The sequence below is a fragment of the Populus euphratica genome, unplaced genomic scaffold (genome assembly GCF_000495115.2).
Source record: "Populus euphratica unplaced genomic scaffold, PopEup_1.0 scaffold17.1, whole genome shotgun sequence".
NCBI classification, from domain to species: Eukaryota; Viridiplantae; Streptophyta; class Magnoliopsida; order Malpighiales; family Salicaceae; genus Populus; species Populus euphratica.
In genome coordinates, this window is record NW_011499884.1 from 1,103,400 (window position 1) to 1,126,166 (window position 22,767).

The 22,767-nt window shown below is 33.9% G+C and overlaps 4 protein-coding genes across 7 annotated transcripts; 2 read left to right on the plus strand and 2 right to left on the minus strand.

The window, feature by feature from the left end:
• Positions 1-1,640: 1,640 nt before the first annotated feature.
• On the minus strand, positions 1,641-6,707 carry LOC105130004 (peptidyl-prolyl cis-trans isomerase cyp11-like). Of its 3 annotated transcripts, none has more exons than XM_011032308.1 (14): positions 6,553-6,707; positions 5,181-5,277; positions 5,050-5,104; positions 4,610-4,698; positions 4,169-4,193; positions 4,028-4,066; positions 3,732-3,852; positions 3,413-3,576; positions 3,093-3,177; positions 2,789-2,875; positions 2,563-2,655; positions 2,317-2,403; positions 2,071-2,118; positions 1,641-1,847 (listed from the first exon to the last, which is right to left on the minus strand). In XM_011032308.1, the coding sequence occupies exons 1-14, from the start codon at positions 6,630-6,632 to the stop codon at positions 1,679-1,681; spliced, it is 1,239 nt and encodes a 412-aa protein (XP_011030610.1). In that variant the 5' UTR covers positions 6,633-6,707; the 3' UTR covers positions 1,641-1,678. The 3 variants fall into 3 exon arrangements, with proteins under 3 accessions (XP_011030610.1, XP_011030609.1, XP_011030611.1); XM_011032307.1 differs by having other exon boundaries at positions 2,789-2,932; XM_011032309.1 differs by lacking the exons at positions 5,181-5,277; positions 6,553-6,707 and having other exon boundaries at positions 2,789-2,932; positions 5,043-5,067.
• A 2,939-nt stretch (positions 6,708-9,646) lies between these two features.
• On the plus strand, positions 9,647-12,078 carry LOC105130005 (calmodulin-like protein 8). The gene is made up of 4 exons (XM_011032310.1): positions 9,647-9,962; positions 10,083-10,240; positions 10,397-10,477; positions 11,815-12,078. Exons 1-4 carry the CDS (start codon positions 9,887-9,889, stop codon positions 11,950-11,952), a joined length of 453 nt encoding a protein of 150 aa, XP_011030612.1. The 5' UTR covers positions 9,647-9,886; the 3' UTR covers positions 11,953-12,078.
• A 2,238-nt stretch (positions 12,079-14,316) lies between these two features.
• On the minus strand, positions 14,317-17,819 carry LOC105130006 (uncharacterized). 2 transcript variants are annotated; one of them, XM_011032311.1, is made up of 5 exons: positions 17,736-17,819; positions 17,548-17,610; positions 17,277-17,474; positions 16,871-17,074; positions 14,317-16,695 (listed from the first exon to the last, which is right to left on the minus strand). In XM_011032311.1, the coding sequence occupies exons 2-5, from the start codon at positions 17,588-17,590 to the stop codon at positions 14,726-14,728; spliced, it is 2,415 nt and encodes an 804-aa protein (XP_011030613.1). In that variant the 5' UTR covers positions 17,591-17,610; positions 17,736-17,819; the 3' UTR covers positions 14,317-14,725. The 2 variants fall into 2 exon arrangements, with proteins under 2 accessions (XP_011030613.1, XP_011030614.1); XM_011032312.1 differs by having other exon boundaries at positions 17,548-17,607; positions 17,736-17,816.
• A 3,815-nt stretch (positions 17,820-21,634) lies between these two features.
• On the plus strand, positions 21,635-22,759 carry LOC105130066 (putative calcium-transporting ATPase 13, plasma membrane-type; the record flags this gene model as incomplete). Its single annotated transcript, XM_011032399.1, has 1 exon — positions 21,635-22,759. A coding segment is annotated over exon 1 (765 nt), but the record flags the coding sequence as incomplete, so codon positions are not given.
• Between the last annotated feature and the right edge of the window lie 8 nt (positions 22,760-22,767).

The window sequence follows — 22,767 nt, forward strand, 5'->3', positions numbered from 1 at the left end:
GGATGAATGTGCTGTCAAGAAACAGGAAAGTACGTATCAAGAAGACATCATTTCTTGATTTATCCTCGACATCAGGAATTCATTTGCTGCGTTTTGTAATGGATTGTTCAGACCCAAAGTCTTGTAATTCCTTTGCCGAAAAGTTCCACTTTAGTTCCAAAAAGTAGCCCTCTTTCCCAGCCTTATCCAAATAGGGGGTGGGTTTAGTTCTAACATAGGCTCAAATGTGGTTTGGAGGTGCCAAAGCTGTAAGGATTATGAATACCACTTATCTTCATATTGGTATGATATTATTCATTTTGGGATAAAATCCTCATGGATTTACTCTTGGATTATACCCAAAAGGCCTCATACCAATGAAAATATTTGTCCATCCTTATATACCCTTGATCCTCCCCATTTCTAACCAATGTAGGACTTTGGTCGCATACCCAACAATCCTTTCCTCGAACAAAGGACCACCGAGCCTCTCCTCAAACGATCATTTATCCATCCACTCTCTACCAACCAGGATTTTTCATTCTCTACTTCTCTCTACTTCATCGTGTTGGGGTCAGGACACGTCCATGAAGCATCCGGAGAACACTACCTGACTTGAGATTTTTTTTTTGCTCTTTCTAGGTCAACTCCTCTTCATCGTGTTGAGATGAGGACACGTCCATGAAGTATCCGGAGCACCCCGCCTATCCAATAGAGCTGATCCATGGAGTACATCGTAATTTTAATTAGGGCCCACCACCTTTTGTTCGGCATTCAGAGGATTCATCCATCATGGCTAACTCGGGGGCATGACTCTGATACCATTTATAAGGATTATGGACACCACCTATCTCCACATCGGTATGATATTGTCCATTTTGGGATAAAACCCTCATGGATTTGCTCTTGGATTATACCCAAAAGGCCTTATACCAATGGAGATATTTGTCCATCCTTATATACCCTTGATCCTCCCCATTTCTAACCAATGTGGGACTTTGGTCGCATACCCAACAAAAGCTAGGGTTCTGACTGTGTGGCACTGAGAAACATGTCCAATTCTATCTTCTAATTTTCAGCTAACATATTTCAATCAGGGATTATTACAACTTCCTTTAGGATCAAGTGGAAATTGCAATTGATCTTCAACAGTTTGTACATCATCAACAGGACAATTGTTAGGATGCTGACATGCAAACCCGACAAGATAAAAGATAAGATACCGGATAAAATGAGAAATGGAACACACAAGAATTTACGTGGTTCACCCAATTGGGCTACGTCCACAGACAAGTATAGAAGGATTTTACTAAGTAATGTGAGAATTACAACCTCTCTCTAATAATAGGAGAACAATTAAGAATCTCTCTATTATTAGGAGAAAACACCTCACTTACTCTATCACAAATACCTCATAATTTTGTGGGATTACTCTCTCTTCACTCTCTTCTTCTTCTCTCTATTTTTTTGGTGTGCATATAGGCTTGAATGCATTGCCTATTTATAGGCAATAGTGAGGGTATAATGGTCATAAATTTAGGAGGAATATATGCCTAACAACTCATCCTTATACCAACTCATCCTCCACCAATTACAACTCATCTCCCACTCAAATCCCATTAATTATACCACCTAATTACATGACTTTACAACAATCTCATGCTTGTAATAGCTCATTCAATTAGTTAGAACTCCAATCTTAAGGCTGTGCATCATCTCCAGGGAGACGGAGTCGCATTTGCATACTCTTACTCAAGCTAGGAAACTCCGTTTCAGGATCTGGACAGTGATTCTGTTGCTTGCTGTGACCACGATCATGTGCATGTGAACCAGGTGCTTTTTGCAAGTTTTTCCTGCTTCGGCCACACCTGCTCAAGTATTAAATGAAGGGAAAATTGTCAATGAAAAATGGAGTGGTCTCCGAGAGGAAAATAAGTTCCTTTGCTTTTTTAATCTAGAATTGAAAAAGGCATGAAGCTGGTTAAATTAACTAGAAAAAATGAATTTCAATATAAGGATGCCACGATATCACTTATCTTCGTAAGTGCAATGAAGATGAAATATAATTGGACGAGAGTTTTGTCACTTAACTTGCTCGTGTATCGGTTCCTTGCATCGCTTATCTCACTTCGAATACGCCTGCAAAAATCAGAACATGTGCATGATTTCCTGCCTTGCTCTCTCTTACTCAAGTATTTTATAAGGGGAAAACAGTAAATCAAGAATTTGTGAGAGCCGGGATGGTTTGGGAAGCTATTACTTTACAACCAAAAGAAAATGATTCCAACATAATCACAAGAATGTCAAATCGCCGAGAGTACAATGAAGATAGAATACCATTGATGGCCTGTTCTGTCTCTTGAATTGCTCCGGTGACGCTTCCTAGGTGAGTGCTTGGAATCACTTCTCTTGATTGGACTAGGCCTGAAAAAAACACAATATTTATGCGTTTTCATGCTTTGTTTTCTCTATTTTATGAAGGGAAAACAGGTATATGAAGAACGCCTGAGAGAAAGAGTGGTCTGGGAAAAGTGACGAAGAGGATTGCAACCAAAACAAAACAAAACACTGGAGAGAGTATACCATCGGGATCCTTGGGAAGTCTTGTCTCTCAATTTGCTCCTTGAATGCCTAGGGACTGATTCCTTGGCACTATTCCCGTCACCTTCATAATTCCTGCAAAAATGATAACATGTGTCAGTTTTTCTTGCTTCGAGCACTCCTGCTTAAACAAAATTTTGACATTATGCTGAGAAGAAAACGAAGATAACAAGAGCCATGTGCTGTCAGTGTACTAACGAGAGAATACCATCCAGGGGAAGTTTTTTCTCTTGACTTGCTTTGGTAATGGCTTGGAGATGACTGATTGGAATGACCTTTCTGTTTTTGATCATGCCTGAAAAGTTCAGAATATTTACAACGACAAGTCACACCAGCTTTCACAGTCCCACATCTGCTCTACTAAGATTAGCTTTTCTGCCTTTTGAATTAAAAAAGAAGTTTTCCCGCATAAGAAAGCAGATAAAGAGTTTATGAAACATCTTTTCATACGTGCATATAGGAAAATAGCAAGCTAACATCAGAATGGATCAAAGCAAGCCAACATCAAAAACCTGGATTCAGAGTGCTGCTCAACAACTCTGTGTCTTTTTGACTTTCTCTTTCTCGAATGTCTTCCTTCAGAAGGCAACATGGAATCTGTCAAAGAACCCAAATAATTGGAACACTGTTGAAAACTACAGCCAGAAACTTGAAATTACTCAATCTCGTTTTTAATCAGAAAAGATTTCGCATAGTCTTCATCTGCCTTTTCAATATGAAATTGCTGGAGAAATCTTTTTTTTTACCTTACAAGGCAAATCATATTGATTTTTTTCAGGAAAGAAAAGCATTAAGATTTCAAACTGTTCAGAAAATTCAGCAAATGCTATACCTTTCCTTATCAAGGTTGAATTAAGACTTCTAGTTTTAGGAGATACTCCACATGCTGTAATGATGACAAGATGTTCGGGCCTTCCATCAGGAAATGTTTGGACCTGTTCAATTTTCTGCACAGTTTCATAGCCTCTCACAACTCTTCCAAACACAACATGTTTCCTGGGAACAGGTAGAATATGCCATCATTGAATGTTGTGTAATAATCACGTATAAGTGAAGCTGAATAAGTTGTTAGCATCGTGAAATACAAAGTAATCTAGAAAATAGGAATTAGAAATTAGAGCTCTGTGCCAAATAACTAAATAACACCATACCCATCGAGTTCATTTAGCTCATTGAAGGTGATAAAGAAACAGGATCCGATTGTATATTTATGATAATCACTTGCCGTTGTGAGAAGATAAGGTGCATCATGTTTGAGTCTCCCGCCCTCATCTGCATATGTAAAGATTGAAGTTAACATAATTACAGAAAACGATAATCCAAACTACAGTGACAAAAGCAAACTTCTCCTTTCAGATACACACATAAGAAAACATGCATTGGAAACAAAGACACTAGAGGGTGACTGAGATCTGCATATTAAGGCACACGGGCTCATATTACATACCAAAAAATGGTATTCCATATATGTTCTCTCCACCAGTTCCTGAAATCATCATTGCAACTGATGGTTTACTAATCTGTGAATAACGATGAAAAAAAACGGTTGCATAACTGGAAGGATCAGAAGACCTTGCTGTTGACTTACCATTTTCCTCAGAGAAATCTCCGCCCTGTGAAGAAGGAAAAAACATTAAGAAGAGAATAAGGTTGCATGAAACATTTAGCAAAACCAAGGGATACAAATGATGAGATTTTTTTGGTTCCATGAAAAATGAGACATATCTTTGCAGCAGGCTTTCAATGGGCCTGTAGTATAGATTGCTTAAGCCAGACTATCAGCATGATCTTTCAATAGAAGGTCTCGTCCATAATAAATGATTTCACTAATTCTATGAACAGGCTCATACCAAAATCTATCTATGATAATAGAATGAAACAATGAATGACTGCATGAACCACGAAAACAGTGAGCATAACTTTTACTTATTTAATGGCATGCCTGTAATGATCGCTATTTAGAGGCTTCTGGATACAGCAAACTATAGACAAACTATAAAGCCGTTAAGAAAGAAAGGAAGACGAATACCTCAGCCCATTTTCCCCTCACTACATTATAAAAAGTTGACCCTTTGAGGTACATAGGCTTTCCCGTATGCTTTCCAAGCCCCATGTCACCTACAATTTTAAACTTGATATCAAATACATAAGAGAGAATTTTACTGAAAGGTCTCTCTGATGCTTGTTCATTAACCATAACAAAAAGATCTATGACATTCAACTGTGATGCAATTGCAGGTGGCACTTGAATTGATATATAGTTCCTATTGAGATTCATGAGCTGGCAAAAATTATTATTTTAACCTAATTAATTTACAGAAGCCACCCATCGGATAATCTATACGTCGACTGGCACACAAATAGAACCAATTTCATGTTTATCCAGCTTTCTAAACAAGTTCACATTGTGAATTTCAAGCATCATGCCTTTCAGAATTTCTAACAATATAGAGAAGATTTACATGTCACCTGAGCAAAGCGCTAGAAAGTTCTGTGCAGTCTTAGGGGCGTGATCTGCAAGAAGCTGAAAAGGGCACGACTGCGTAAATACAGGGTCACAATGGGGTGTAAACAGAGAAAATATCTGACCTGTAACTTACCTCTATTTCAATTCTTTCTGCAAGATTCCCGCCAATGGATATGTCTAAAAATACTTCAGGATTTTGTGTATTTGTCATTCTTCTTCTCTCAAAGGAGCTAACGTAACATTAATAACTCAAACTTTAGAACTTAGAACAATTTTCTTAAAGCTGTGACAGACAAATCCAGTAAATTTATACCAGCACTCTTAAAATATAGTAAATGTACTCAAAATGTCTAACATCAAATTTGTAAATGAACACAAACTTGAGTAGGTAATAACAATATAAAAAAATTATAAAGCTTCCAGCAAGCCATCATAATAATCGTAGCAGATGATCTACGTTCCAACAAAGTAGAAAATATGAACAACTGCAGGTTATCATATCACTGATAACACAAAATATTATTGACAGTATGTGCATTATTAGACTTCTACGGTTAGCAGCTCACATGCCCCAAACTGCTTGGATGTAGAAGCAGAATTTCTTTTCGGCATATTAACTAATTACCTGTCAAAGAACCTAAATACCATCGCAAAATCCGCTTAAGGGGCAGTTTTTGCAGTGCCTTTAAACCATTTTCCTTAGCTAAATAAAAAGAGAAAAGGCTAATTAATAACAATAACCATGCCAATTGTTGTATATCATAATACATTAAAACCACACTATTAACTACCTGGCCCTTGATGCAAAATTGCCACTCAAGTAACTTCATTGACTCGTTGATTAGGCCCAAATGACACGAACCCTAGGCGTTGATTAAGTATTGTAGTTACAGCACAGAAACATATCTTTCAAATTACTATTTCAAATGCACGCGTGCAGCTGGTCCATACCAAAGAAATCCCAGTCTCGAATTTTCTAAGCTAAAGTTGCAAGATACAAAAGAAATGCATCTTGAATAAACCCTTGAAATCCTGAACCCTTTGTGTGGGTCTATTTTATTGCCGATACATTTAAAAAGGAGAAAAGGATCAAAAGACTTTCAAGAAATAGAAATTTATATATCAAGAAAACAACCATCTGCCAAAATAGTATAATAATTGCAATTGTTTGTATTAAATTGGGCTTGGATTTTACATTTTCTTGAAATAAAAAACATCAAGATAAACAAGCACTAGTAAGAACACAAGACGGAGGTTCTTTTCTTTTACGTTGGACTTCTCCTCCATTTTCTCAGTAACCAAACAGAAGATAATGAGAAACCCACAATACATTCCAATAAAAGAATGCTCCCCAACTCACTCAAGGGAAGATAGGGAAAAATAAAGAATAACAAGCGACTAGCAATAATTAACAAAAACAGGGGGTTCAAGCTCATTAATTGGCTATACAAAAAGAAAGCAACAACAAATTCAAGAAACCAAGTCTATATAAGTTATGCACGCACCTTGTTGTTGCCGGAGAGGGGGTGTTTCTGAGAAAGGAAAACAGCCTCTCTTGGATTTTATTTGTATGCAATGGGTTCATATACAAAACATGAAGGAAAATAGCCGCGAAGGGGATGTATCATGCATGCGTGCAGGGAGTTGAGCCGTTATGATCGTTTTATATACAACGTTCCCTTATAATACACAAAAAACGACAAATGAAATATTTCAAAATGATTTGCTTATCCTTGTAGTGTAATGAAGTTTGATATGGTCTGTGTTTTGCACTGCCTTATATATTTAAAAATATTTGATTAATTAATATACATTATGTAAATTTCATTGAAAACTCTTTCTTAACATTATAGTTAAGAAAAAACTATAATTTATAATTTTTATTAAATTTATTTTTTCAAACCATAACAATAAAAAATATATCATTACCAAACACACATAGAAACCTGGTTGTAACAACAGGGGCAATCTATAGTGAAATAAAAGATGAATCTGAAAAAAAAAAGAAAAAAGAAAAAAAAGGGAAGAAGGTAAATGTTAGTTTGCTAGAGGATTAATAGCGAATTGGGCTAGTAATTTTTCCTAGTTCTACTAATCAATAGTTTAGCATGTGGAGGACTTGTTGTTGACCAACCAATTAACATCTTGATTCATCATTCTCAAAATCTCACATTGAATAAAAACAATAATACCTAGCTTTTTACAAGTCATTGATAAATTAACCTTTTATAAACATTTTTTTTTATGGACTCACCAAGGCTACTCTTCTTTAGCTTCTAAAAGAAATTAATTTTTGAACTTCTACTCTGGGTTAGTTTTTTATTTTCGACTAGAAATACATTTTAAAATAGCAGTTTTATCCTAGGAACAAAAAAAAAAAAAACAAATGGAGGGCCTTTTTGTTATTTTTAATATTGTTGCGCAAAGTATAAATAACTACAAATTAACTTTGTTGCCTTTGAACAATGCATGTTGTTAATTCTAAAGATAAAAAATATCATTTTAAGATAACTTAAACTTTATCTTGATATCTTTTTTCTAAATATATCACGTGTATATCAATAAAAGGGTCGGTTTGTTCCCGGCTGCTATTTTTTTTTCTCTATTTACTTCTATGTTGGTGTCTTGCTACTTGATTTTTTAAATTGATTTCTAAAATTTTATTTACTTTTTATTTAATTTCTGTTCTTTTGGTTATAATTTTTTTAAGATAATTCATTGAATTGGATAATTTTAGAGCTGCAATTTTTTGTTTTAATTTCACCCTCCCCACCCTCGGTAAATTTTTTCTTATAGATTTCATTCTCACTGTGTAGGCAATGGACCTGTAAGGTTGTCGCCGTAGGAGTCGATCAAATCGAGTTCGAGAAGGTGGACACAATTTTCAGCAATTGGTGAGGCCTAGTCGTGATGAGGACTCGATCAATTTCTATCAAGTTAGTTTATAGGTCAACAGTCTTCTGATAATTTCAGCATAACTGTTGGACCACAATTCACGTGAATGCTGGACCTTGTAAGAGAATCCGTGTACTGAATTCTATGATACGTACTTACCGTACTGTATAATACAGCCTGCAATGTACTATTGCAGTCGGCAATATCGAAATGAGTCCTGACAGTTTGTTTCTTATTTTAAAAGTTTTTTTATTTTTTTTTAAATTAATTTTTTATATATTTTTAGAAATCTTGATATCAACCATAAATTTTAAAAAATAAAAAATATTATTTTAATATATTTTAAAATAAAAATATATTTTAAAAAACAACTATTATTATTTCTTTAAATACCTCTAGTAAAGAGAAACCGCGTGGACAGGCAGTCTCATTAATATGCATCTAGCTCCATTTATGACTCAAGGCTGGCATTAATCATATATTATAAATAGATTAACTACATCATAAGCCGGCTAAGGAGGTAAACACGCGCCCCCAGTCACGTCGGAGTGGTCCCGTTCATATTGTCCTTTTAATTAACAATTAAGTTAATGAACTGTAATTGTTAAAAGGAGATAATATAGCATGGGCAGATTGAAATCCTTTCATATTTGGTAATATTTATTATTTTTAAATCATGAAATTCAAATGAAGGAACATAATTTTAACATATTTAAAAAATGATAAAAATATAATTACTCAATGTTTCTTTCAGAATCATTATATTACAGAAACAATGATACAGTTTGAAATATAATGAACATATCCAAAAATGGGAGATATAATAATCCAAATTTTATATATGCAAATAATATCATTGATGTATTTTCGTTTCGGTGCTACAAATTATTTTTATATTTAAAATTACATTTGAGTATGTTTGACATAAAATATTATTTTAATATATTTTTATTTTTTGGTTTCGGTGCTCAACTTGCTTGTATACATTTTTTATAAGCAAAAATTAACAATTTATTTTTCTTTTTGATACATGAAAAACCAACAATAAATAACATTTTTCAAGGCAATGCTCAGCACAAGAGACATTCATGTAGGTCATCAAAATGCATGTTAAGATAATTTTATAAGAAATATATCTTTCTTTCCGAGTAAGCAAAGCATCATAAGCTTTGGGCAGAAAATTAAACCCTATTTATTTTTCATTTTAAATATATTTTAAAAAAAATTAAAAAAATATTTTAAATTAATATTTTTTAAGTATTTTAAAATTATTTTAATATACTGATATTAAAAATAAATTTTCAAAAATAAAAAATATTATTTTAATATATCTCTATATTAAAAAAAACCTTCCAACCCCGTAGAAAACAAAGTGCACACCTCCCCATAAGTCATCCATCTACTCTTTGAATGCTCCTTGTCTCCTAAGCAGCGAACCCTTATAGCTGTAAAAATTTTCAAGTCAAACATGCTCATCTAGCTAGCTAAACCTAATGCTATGGATACAATATACATGCACCATAGACCATCTATCCAAAAGCAATGCAAGGTCATTGGTCAAAGAGAGAGAGAGCAGATGGCCTTTTTGATTCTTTCCTGGCCAATAATACCTTGACAACCAATCTAGTCATAAGCTTGATTTGACTCGTGATCTATTAATTTGAAAAAAAAAAAAATAAACAAGGAAAAATGCTGCTCCACTTCCCCTCATTGGATGTCTACATATACCCAGCTAAGAGTGAGCTATACTCATCATATTCTCTCTCGTCACCAAAAAAACACCTCCCTCCCTCTCTCTCCCACGCACGCACTCGAGCTACAGTCTGTAGTGCTCAGCATTCTTTTCTCCCCGGCCTCTCTCCCTCCTTCCCTCTCTCTGTCGTTCCCATTATTAACCAGAAGTTTTGATTTCTGGCTGTTCTTGAACGAAAAAGCAAACATATAATGGCAGAGGCACTGACTGAAGAACAGATTGTTGAATTTAGAGAAGCCTTTTGTCTCTTTGATAAGGATGGAGATGGTTAGTTTCCTCTTTCTAAATAGCTTAATTATGTCATAATTTGCTGCGTGTTCAATCCGTGTTCAACATTTATATTAATTATAACTTGAGCATACATGTATCTATAAAACATGGATGCAGGTTGCATTACCCTTGAAGAATTGGCCACGGTCATTCGGTCATTGGATCAAAATCCAACAGAAGAAGAACTTCAGGATATGATTAGCGAAGTTGATTCTGATAGAAATGGGACAATAGAGTTTGCTGAGTTCTTAAGCTTGATGGCCAAAAAAATGAAGGTATATCACAAACACCCACACGTGACCGTACATTTGTTTGATATAATTATAATTAATTAATTAATATTACCCTTTGATTTGTGTTAGTAATTCATATATATATATAGCGTTTGGTAATAAGGCTACAGTTTTGAAATATATTAATGAATTTGTCAGGAGACTGATGCGGAGGAAGAGCTTAAGGAGGCGTTCAAGGTGTTTGACAAGGATCAGAATGGCTATATATCAGCTAATGAGGTAATATATATGAGTAATTAATTTGGCCTTCTTTTCCATTTTTTATTAATATATATTATTAATCGACATCTTGATTCGTAATATTTATTGAAAATAATTTACGTCTATAGTAAATTACCACACAAGATCCACTCGTACGATGAAAACTAACTCAATATCTTGTTTACTTTTTCTCATAATTGAAAATTCAGGCTTCTAAAAAAATTTAGAAATTCTAAAATTTAAAAAATGATAGTGCTGTGCAAAGTCATGCTTATCCTCAATCGACATGTCTCTTGCTTTTGTTTTTATCGAGGGTTGACGCTGACGAAAAATTAGTATTATTAATCAAGGTATTATTTTCATACAAGGTATTATTTGTTTTTATTTTTATTTTTAAATTTGATTTTTTTATTTTGACTTAACTTTTTAATTTTTTTGATTTATGATATTAAAAATAAATTTTTAAAAATGAAAAATATTATTTTAATATATTTCTAAATAAAAAATATTTTAAAAAAATTATAATACTAAACATTAAATGAAATAGACAATGATGTCGACAAACGAGTTCCCCAAATAATCACTAATAAAATCAAGGGGAGGGAAAATAGACCATAAAAATATAAGCAAATGGGGGTCTTTTTTACTTAAAGATGGCCAGTTTTTACATATTAAGAATAAGTTCTATTTTAATTGGATTTGAAATGGATTGTTCATCTTTAAGAATTGTTTGAAAAAACCTTCTTTAAAATTTTCCAATAATAACAAGAAAATGAGATTAGCCTTAATAAATGTTTTACCGAATGAATATTTAGATATTTAGTTAATTAGTATTTAGCAATATGATAACTGTTATTTTTTAAGATGTTTTTTATTTAGAAATATATTAAAATAATATTTTTTTATTTTTAAAAATTTATTTTTAATATCAACACATAAAAAATCCAAAAATATAAAAAAGTTTCAATAATTTTTTTAATATTTTTTTTTAAAATACAATTTTAGACTGTATGTTATTGCTGTGAGAATCTCTATCACTGGTGAAAGAGGAGAGACATTGTCTAGTGTCTAGAGTTCAAATTTTTAATACTCGTGCTTTTTGCAAACAACACAAGTAAACCAAATATATAAAAAAAGTAATTTTTTTATATTGATATTCGTGTAAAAAATTTAATAAATCTTCGTATCTGGTATTTCACATGTTTCTCCCAAGTTGAAGGTTTAGCACAACTCAGTGTGCAGCGAACATTAGCCATTGTTCATGGGACAGTGCATTTGGATTATAGCATTTTACTTATTTAATTGGCCAGAGAATCTAAGCAAATTAAAAACTCTCTCTTTTTGTTCATGTTCAGTTGAGGCATGTCATGATCAATTTAGGTGAAAAGCTTACTGACGAGGAGGTGGAGCAGATGATTAAAGAAGCTGATTTGGACGGTGATGGTCAAGTTAATTATGACGAATTTGTTAAAATGATGATGAATGTGGGGTAAAAAATTCAGTCGAATCAGATTGAAGAATGCCACGCTCAAAATTCTTTGATTTTCATCTAAATTCCTTCGTAAATCAGCTTTCTCCCATTCCATTACCGTATGTATTTGTTGTTGTTGCAGCAGCAGCAGGCAGCAGCTGCTTGCAGCTGCTGCTTTCAGTGTTTTGATGTTGTAGTAGGGTTTTTTTTTATTAGAAATGTATTGGAATAATATTTTTTTATTTTTAAAAATTTATTTTTAATATTAATATATAAAAACAATCTAAAGATACGTATAAAAAATTATAAAAAATACTTTACAACCGTTGAAAATAAAACTGTCTCTAAGTAGCTAGCTAGGAATGACCAAAAATTAGAATGAGCTGAAAAATCACCATTTGATTCGTCCAAAGCTGAATTGTATTCTTGTTTTGTAGTCCAAAAGTTGTTTATTTATGAATTTAATTTCCAACGGAAATAGTGAATACCAGTGCGTGTTGGGAACCATGATTAGAAACGTGGTTAAAATTATATATTTTTAAAAAATTTAAAATTTATATTTTTATATTGTTTTAATATATTGATATTAAAAATAACTTTTAAAAAATAAAATATTTTATTTTAATATATTTTTAAGTAAAAAACATTTTAAATTATTACCGCTATTATAATTTCAAACTAAGTTAACAAACTTAGTAAAAAACTACCTAGTGAAATAAAACTATAAATTAATCCTTAATTGATAGAGACTATTTCAATTTGGTCCTAATCTAAGCAATATATGCTGGGGTATTTCTATACAGACTCAAAAACTATCCAAGTGGGGCTCCTTTACGGCTCCACTTGATCAAAGAATGGCTCGCAATCTATGATACAAAATTCGTGCAAGAATCATTATATGCGTTCACATAATTTACCCAGAACTTTTAAATTCGTGTATTTTCCAGGACTCCAATTCAAAGGATTTATGAAGATATGACTTTTGGTTGCACTCATGACTTTTGACAAAGGACCGATGGTCGGCTATGTATGAAAAGTACCTATCTTTTCCACGAATCCAATCAAGAAACTTTATGCGTGTGTGTGAAGACTTGTTTTACATGTAAATTAGGTCCTTTTCCATGTGTTTTTTATCTGTGCAAACCCAAATATTTATACAAACTTCTTCTTTTAACTCCATCAAATATCTACGTAATAATTGATATCATATCACTTGATGTCGTGATCGGGTGGGAAAAGAATTTGTTTTTCCTTTTTGTTATTTGGGTTTGATTTTATATATATATATATCTGTTATTTTTATAATATTTTATTTGTTTATTAGATTTATAAGGTATTTAGTAAATTCAAAAATTAATTATAATACATATAAATTAATTTGGATACCTCAATTTATCAATAAATAAATAAATAATTGATATCATAAATAAATTCATAGTATAAATTATTTGTTTTGATGCAAAATAACATTAATTTTAATAAAAAAGATGCAAAGTTCAACAAAAACAATGTACTGATTTTATATCTATTATCTATTTTGTCAAGTCAAGGGTATTTTCGTTATTTCCTATTAAAACCTTTCTTATCTTTCAAAATATTACAATATCATCTTTTTTTTTCTTTTTTAAAAAAGATGGAGAAGAAAACCGTCCCTTTCCCATTATTTGACCTGCTCTTTCTTCTGTTATCTTACTTGGGAAGAAAGAAGCAAATGAAGTTTCTTTGGCTTTTGCTTTCTTAAATGACCTCCGCTTGTATAATATGTAATGCCAACGTGTAAAGACAACAGACCATTCCAGACTCCACGTCGTATGTAAGAGCGTGTGGTGTTTTGCTATGCGCGTACGGGGATAAGATTTATGTCGGCATTGGCATAGCTAACAGAAGGATTAATTACCAAGGTTTAATATTCCTTTCAATTTCTATGAATGAATTGTGAAGCATTTCCCTCCTTAGACTTCCTCAATTGACAAGGACGGTATGGATTTGATCGATCAAGGACGGTATGTTGTATATTCATAGCTTTTCCTCAATTGAGGTTTACGTGATCTCCTGGGCCAGAAAGAGCTTACCTTATGGTGTTCCTTGGTGGGAAATTGTCGTCTTGAATTGACAGGAGAATGTTTCTTTGGGCCCCCCCCTGCATGCTGAAGGGCAGATTACTGTCCATGGGCTGTTTCTGTAGCTTCCACGTCCCAGCCACAGCCTCTATCAGAAAAGGGTAAAGTTTCGTCTGTGACGCCTCCAAAGATCCAGAGAACGCTGCGATATATATCGTCGATGTCAGAATGTCTATCTGTCGGGTGGCCTATTTTGAGCACCACTTCTGATACAATCTGACTTCCTGCTCCCTTTTATCAAGAAAAACAAGACAACACTGTTGAAATTTCAAACAAACGGCTTCACTAAGTTCGTGTTATAAATAGAATAAACAAATAACAAAATCAAAGGCAGCGGCAAAGCTGCCCGGTTTACAATTTCCTTTCCAAACCTTCCACCATCTCTCCAACAAATTCATGAACAAATAAAACTTACAAACGAACTAAATCAAGACATTCAGCTAAAAACTTGCATCAGAATACAAGGCAATGCAAGTTCAGAAGAAAGTATATACAGGGAAGAGCACAAAAAATACAGACGCAGAAGACTTATTAACCACCCTTTCTTGGGTCAACTGAACCAACCGACAATTTCTCCATAGATCAAAACTCCATTTCTTGAAAAACTTAGGATTACGTAAGAAAGCCATCCAAAACAAATTGAAAAGTAGAACTCGAAGAAACTGGCAATTTCTATCAATTAATCACTGTTGCACAACACATGCACTGACCAAAGAGGGATGTTCTGCGCTTATGCTTCTCTTTAGCTTTAGGTGAAGCTGATGCCACTTCCTTCGTACGTGAGTTCCATAAATCCTTAGCTGCCTTCTTTGCAGCAGCATGGTTATCCTGTTTCGTTGGTGTAACAAGAACATGAGCCTCTTCTTCTTTCAAGAAACCAAGAGGTGATGTTCTTGACTTCTCGGAATTACTTCTTTCCGGAGTAATCACTTTCTCTTCCCCTGGCTTTGCTCGAAGTGATTCTTGATTATAGTGAGGAAGCAGACGTGGACTTTGCAGGCTGACGTTAGCCTGATTTGATGACCTTTCAATTGTAGTCTTGTCTTGATAAAGCAGTGGAGTCTGATCTGACTCTTCACTCATTGCTTCTATTCGGAGATCAAGATCAAAGCTTGGCGACTTTCGCATCTGTACATGGATGTTCAGATTGTCAGGATTTGATTCAGTGCTGAACCTCCCCACACTTTCTTGTACCTCATGGCCACCCTTTAGAAAGATAATTGTTTCAAGTATTTCACTTCGTTCAAAAGCGAAGGACTTGGTTTCTCTCACAATTTCTGGAGCTGCTATGACATGGAATGAATCTTCTTGCTGAGGCTTGTCCATTGCCAACTCAACCGTAGAAGCTGAGTTCCTTACAATATTTATGCCCGCGGCTTGGTCAGTAGAAGCCTTTGCAACAAGGAACTCCTTGCAACTCTCAGGCTTCAATTCCAGGGCTAACTCATAGCTACATTGAGCAACGGCAGATGCCATTACCGTTTCTTGTTGTTGATCTTGAGTCTGGAACAGAGAAGCCGGAGCCTTTGGGGTATATGCTTCTGCTTGCACCGAAACTGTTCTGGACGTGAACTGTTCTCCGCTTTGCTGTTCTTCTGCACCCTTACCCACGGAACATGGAACTTCGGTCTTCTCCTTTTCGACAATTTGCTTCTCTTCTGGTTTCTCTTCCCCGATTGTACAATCTGTTTCCTCGTCATTGTCTCTTCTATTGGACATGGATAACTCTTTTGGGTGCATTCCAAGTTCAGGAACCATCATAGTGTCTCCTTCAGGTTCCTTGCAGCTGTCTTCAAAATCTTCTCTCTGGATGCCATTGAACAAGTCAACGTGGTAGCCATTCTCATCAACCTCTGCCTTCTCAACTTGGCAGCTTCCGTTGCTAACAGGATCATGAGAAACATTAACTGAACTCTCCTCATTATTCTTGCAACTTGGTCCGAGAAAAAAATCAGTTTGAGATGCATTTGCCAAGTCATTATCTGATTCTCTAATTGAATCCTCACGTAAGTGATTCAGGTCGTAGTGATGCTCGTTAGCTTCTATTCCTGTCATGAATTCAGTTTCTTCAGTAGAGACAAAGCATTTGTCTTCAGGTAAAGATAGTTCTATATGGGAGTTTAGAGAGTTAGCTATCAGATTGGCCTCTGGATGTGACTCTGAGCAATTGTTTCCATAACAATCCATTTCACTGGTGAACTCTTCACATTTATCTATGCAATCACTTCGAGAATCTGATGATATCCTTGTTGCGTCAATAACAGTTGTTTTGGCTGAATAATTTCCAGCCTCAACTTTCTCTTCACTGAGCATCTCATCTTCTTGAGATGTCATTTCTTTCTCTGACAAGTCAACCCGTTTCTCCTCCACATCTAGATTGGTCCCAGAAACAAGAATTCCATCCAGATTGTCAGATAGGCAGGTATTCAACGGGTGATCATTCGCCGAAGTGATGCCTGCAATACTTGTTCCTAGGATATTTTCACTTGGTTTCGATGAAGTAAAGCTATCTTGTGCAGATTGGTCAGCACAACTTTCTGTTAATTCATGTTGATCAAACTTCAATCCCACAGAGTCTTGAGGTTCTGGATCATGTGATGGTGATATGGTAAAAATAGGTGATGTTGACATGACCTTCTCTTCCTCTGTTGCAATTTATAGTAAAACAACGTAAGGTTTAAACTAGGTTTTACTACACTTATCGTAAATCTAAGTTTTACTTCTACTTTCCAAATACTAATGAACAGAATTCTGTCTAATAAAAATACAACATGATGGCATGTATTATAGCAATCACAGAGTATCTGAGGGCATGTTAACCTTTCTTGAAGGAAGCTCGCTTCTCAAGCTGATTGCTGTTTGCTCCCAGAACATTGCCCTTCAAATTGGACTCTGTTGGCTTCTCATGACCTTCCAATTCATTCGGCGAAGAAGCTGGTTGAGATCGATTATCTTCGCCACCTACTTCATTTGATTTCAGTTCTGCTTTAGGAGATCCAGCAGCTGGATGGACTTCGGTATGATCTATACAGGAGAAGGCATGAGTTAAGTATACAGATTTTTCAGCACTGTTTGTTTTGAACCGAATGGATATTGTTTCTTGTTGAAATCCGTTAACAGATTAAAATTACTCAGTTCAACTTAACAAACCCTCAGTGTCAACAACCAACAGATAAAATTCATAATGGATGCGTGCATTCCATATTGATAATGGTAAGCCACAAACCTGACTCATCCGATGCCTGGTTATGATCATGAGTATCTGCAGAACCCTTTGGATCGTCAGAATCTAACCCTGTAACTTTTTCATGATAATCCTCACTCTCTTCTGCAGGAAGCACATGATTTTCTTCTCTTACAACGTTGGCATTAACAAGTTCTTGTACAGATTTTCCCTGATCCTCATCGGCCATGGTATCTTCTTCTGCATACATTAGCGTTGATTAATAAGCATCAGAATTAGCAAGAGAAAAGCTAAAGTAGATTTCAAGCCGTACCTCGCAATCCAGATGTGTTATTGTTGCCCATCTCATTTCCCATGCTCAATATTCTAAATCCTGCTATATAAATGATTCAGTAAGATCAAACATTCAACAGTTGTAAGCCGCGATGGCTACTCTTTTTGTGGCGGTATATGAAGTAAAGGGAGTTCAAATTCAAAGTCAACAAGTGTAAAACTACATACCATGATGATCATTGTTTTCACGTGCCTGTAGCCCTAAGTATTTTGGACGGCTTGATTTCTGTGAGGCTGCCAGTGTTAATACATGATTAAACTGGCTACTCCACTTGTATTGCTTAAAGCATAAGCCTCATTTTCTGGTCACCTGTCACCTAAATTGATGCATCACTTAAAGTACTGGCAAATTTATCCTTTCATTCTCGTTTCCAGATCCTTTTTTTTTTTTTTTTTTGGTGTGTGTGTGTGACATTGATATTCTGTGATCTGGAATTCTATACTATCCATGGGGCACTGTTAACTAATTAAAGTTCACTGTCGGCGACTAAATGTGCTTTGTGTAACCTGTCATTGGCCTGACCATATGATTACAATGTGCTGAATTCCTTAGCAATGTTACTCCAACTTCCAGGTTAATCCAACCTAGCCTTTCTAGTTAGCAGTTTTGTGCATGCATTGTTGCGGATGCTTGTGCAGTATTTACTTCTTAACTACAAGAATAATGCTTGGTAGGACATTTATTTTATCATCAACCATATTTAAGCTGGTTGTTTATGAAAGCCTCCAACCCCGTACTTCCATAATGGATGTCAACGTTCAGATTGTGAAAAAAGCTAGGGTTTCAAGGGCCTACATGGATGGCAATAACCAACCCATATGGCCGATAAGGTTACTGGGACACGGATAGAATCCAAGATACAATTTACATAAAGTTAAGCACACAGTTGAGGTTTTGATTGATGATTTAATCCATTCTCAACTCATAAGATATCCATGCCATTATCTGATCATGTGGTTCAAACTCGAGGACTCGAAACCAATGATTTGGCGTAAGCCAGATGTAGATTATAGATTGGCCAAGTTCTGCCAGCAAATTAAGTAGCAGACTGGTGTAGAATAATGGTTGTGGTAAGGCTCTGAACAGGGTGGGTCTGCTATTCAAGATTTCTTGGTCTTAAAGTTTATTCCACCCGCTGGGTGGCTGAAGACTGATATTTTTTAAGGCCAGCCACATTATAGCTTTGCGTTGCTTTAGAACCCTCTACCTTTGCACACGCTCAAAAGTCGTCGATTTGGACCCTCCCTCTTCTTTTTTTCGGGTTGAGAGGAATATGATTGTCTGGGAACACAGTGACAGGGCAACTTATATTTTTTAAAATTTTAAAAAATAAAAAATATAAAAATATTGCAACTTTGATATTAAAAATAAATTTTTAAAAATAATTTTTTTTATCTTAACATACTTTTAAATAAAAAAACACTTAAACTATAACCGTTATTATAATTTTTAAAACATCCGATCGAAAAACAAAGGGGGGGCCGGTAAAAATCCACCGCCATCAATTTTTGTAGCAAAATGGGAGGCGCTGAGATGATGATAACGTAGCTGGGGCGGTGTCTTTCCCATTCTGTGAGACCAACTTAGCTGGTGAAAATTTGAGACATGGGTTAATGAAGGCATCTATGGACGAACAAGAAGTTGTATGTAAAAGAGTTGTCGGTATGCCTTTAAATCATTTTAGCATGTGACCCAACCAACCACCGCCTTTCATATCGCCACATCGATCATGGGAGTTCAAGTAATTAAATTTCCCGAGTAGATGGTCCCACTGAAAAATGAAAGTGTTTGGTAAGGAAATAGTATCCGTTTAGAAACGTTTTAATTGATTCTTAAAAGAGAGGAGGGAAAAGAAAAGAAGAAGCTTTGATTGGGCTTCTTCTCAAGCTAGCTGATGGGCTAGGTCCTACTCGGCCTATCCTTAACAGAAAGGCCCAGAGCATATCGGCATATACTTTGTGGACCGGCAAGTTTAAAAGTATGCCTCGTTTGTTTAATTCCAAAGAAGAAAATAGACTACCCTCCAGCTAATACCGTGTGATTGTTTTATGAAAAATTATTTTTTAAAATTTTAAATTTATTTGTTATTAAAAAAGTTGGTTAATAGAAAATATTTTTTAATCAATAAAAAATATTTTTTAGTCAATAAAAAATACTTTTTAGTCAACGAAAAACACTTTTCAGTTAAAAACATTTTGACTTGGTTTTCATAAAAACATTTTTTTTAGTTGTGTTTGTTTTCCAGAAAGTAATTTCTGAAAAATTACTTTCTAAATTTTATTGTATTTATTTGCTATTAGAAAAGTTGGTAAACAGAAAACACTTTCTAGTCAAAGAAAAAATTGATTTGGTTTTTAGAAAAGTGTTTTCCTTAAACATTTGGGTAGAAAGCATTTTCTGAAAGTTGTGAAAAATTTAGAAATATTATTATTTGCTGATTATATCAAATTTAATTATCAAACTTTTGATTGTTATATATGTTTTATTTTGAATATTTATTTTTTAATTTTATTTCTTAAAATTTAATTTTTATATTAACTTTGGTCCTTATTTTTATAGTTGTTATTTGTTTTTCTCTTATTTTTTTTATTGAAATTTTTTATCTATCAAATTTAGTCCTCATTCTTTTGATTGTTACTTATTTTATTTGAAATACTTTATGAAATATTAATTATTATTATTTTAATTTCTTCATCTTTTTTTTTTAGATTTGATCTTTATTATTTTGATTATAATTTTTTTTTTTAGATAATTTATGAAATTATATTTTTTTTCAATTTCATTCTTATTCAACTTTTTAATTTGTAAGATTTGTTCCTTATTATTTTAATAAACTTGAAAAAAATAAAACATTAATAAATTATTTTACAGTTCATTTTTCATAACATAACAAAATACTGGAAAGTGTTTTCCAGTTTATTTTCCATAACACTACCAAACATTGAAAAATAATTTACTTTTCAGAAATTTACTTTTAAAAAAAAAATAACTTTCTTGCAAACAAACAAAACCTAAGAAAACATCACAATAATAAAAATTAGCTAGAAATTATTTTTTAGTATTTGATTATATTATAAAAAATAAAGTTATAAATAATAGATTTATTAAATTTTAATAAAAAAATCTTAATTTTTACCAAATGTTATTTTTGTTTCTGGCAATTTTTATATTATTGTTTTTGCTTGAAAATCATAAATATTCCTGCAAGATAGAAGAAAATAAATTAATCTCCAGCCACTGTATAGTTAGATATCATAACAATGAGTTAGAAATCATTTTTAGTATATAGTTGTGTCTATTTTCTAATTGGATATTGAAAATTATTTTTCAATAGTTTGCTATATTATAGAAAGTAAGTTAAGAAAAATAATAGATTTTGAGTCATTAACTTTTCATAAAATAATAGAAAATTTTAATTTTATCAAACATTTCTTCTCCTCTTTTTTTAGTAATTTTTAAATTATTCTTTTCTTTTGTGCACCGAAAAGCATCAAGCTTCCTTTTAGAAAGTTATTTGGGATTGGAATATAACTTGTTTTTTATGATTTTTTGTTTAAATATTTTTTAATGTATTAGTGTTAAAATAATTTTTTTTAAAATAAAAAATATATTATTTTAATATATTTTTAAATAAAAAACACATTTAATTTTTTTTACCATATTTCTATATACATTAAATAAAATATTAATTCTGAAAAGTATCTCAACTAATCAGACATTAAATTTGTTTCACAATGATCACAAGTATAAATTCTTTAATTTATAAAATTAATTAAAATATATACCTATTAGTTTGGATATACATAATAATTAAAAAAATTATAATGAAACGTCACAAGTGACAACAAGTTGGTATCTTTAACGGTAAGATAGCCGTAGCATCCCTTTAGTTTTTTCAATTCGTTTCTCCTACCGCGTTTGACTGGTCAAATACCGTGAAGCTAAGAATTGGACTACTCCTCTGGGTTTGTTGGGCCTCATAACCTAATCCACGAGACAATCCATAAACAGCAAAAATGCTAAGCCAACCAAAGACTACTAATTGGATTCGTATACTTAATCTTCATCCCATCTTGATGCAGAAACTGCAAGCAAGGAACCATAGCAGGAATCTAATTCTTCCTTTCCAACTCATTTTACACTACCTTGACGCGTTCACCGCGTAACTAGCTCCCTATATAGAACCAGCAACCATAAAAATCATCACAGCATTGAGTTTATTGTTAATTACATGATCTTTTAATTAGAATTGAGTGTTAATCTGCATTGACTCCTACATCCCCACGGAACGTAGGCCTCCAGCTACGTTTCTTCTTTGGTTTTTGGTAGGTTAATACAGCTTAATCCTTTCTTTAATTTGTCAAGTGTCATTTCTGTTTCTCCTGTCTGTCATTATTCCATTTTCTGCTAGCTTTTGAAATTATACATGCCCCTACATCTGCATGCAAACATGGTTTGCATTGAACGTTTACTTGATGTCCCTGCCACCCTTAGCAAACCCAACAAAAGATGGCATTTAGCTTTTGCAACTATCTATTGTTCTAGGACCATTTACTCTCTAGCGAAAATACCAGTTGTTCAGCTCAAAAGGCCTACCAACATTTCTTCCTCTCCGTCTTATACTTCACTAAACATTAATTTAGACAGTGAGCACTTCAAGATTCATCAATCAAGTCTTGCAGAGCTTGTTAACAAGAAAGACCTCCACCACGTTCAGAACTTTGGTGGCACTGTTGGTATTGCTTCTGCCATTGGAACCGACAAAGATGGTGGCATCTATGGCGGTGCTGAGGAGATTGCTCGCCGACAGCAAGCATTCGGTTCCAACACGTATAAGAAACCGCCAACAAAGGGCCTTTTCTATTTTGTAGTGGAAGCGTTTAAAGATCTTACCATCGCCATTCTTTTAGGCTGCGCAGCGCTTTCTCTTGGATTCGGTATCAAAGAGCATGGTCTAAAGGAAGGTTGGTATGATGGTGGCAGCATTTTCGTTGCTGTTTTTCTTGTCATTGCTGTCTCTGCTATAAGTAATTATAGACAAAATAGACAGTTTGATAAGTTGTCGAAAATCAGCAGTAATATCAAAATTGATGTTGTGAGAAGCGGGCGAAGACAAGAAGTTTCAATATTTGAAATTGTTGTGGGGGATGTCGTCTGTCTAAAGATTGGAGATCAGGTTCCTGCTGCTGGTTTGTTCAT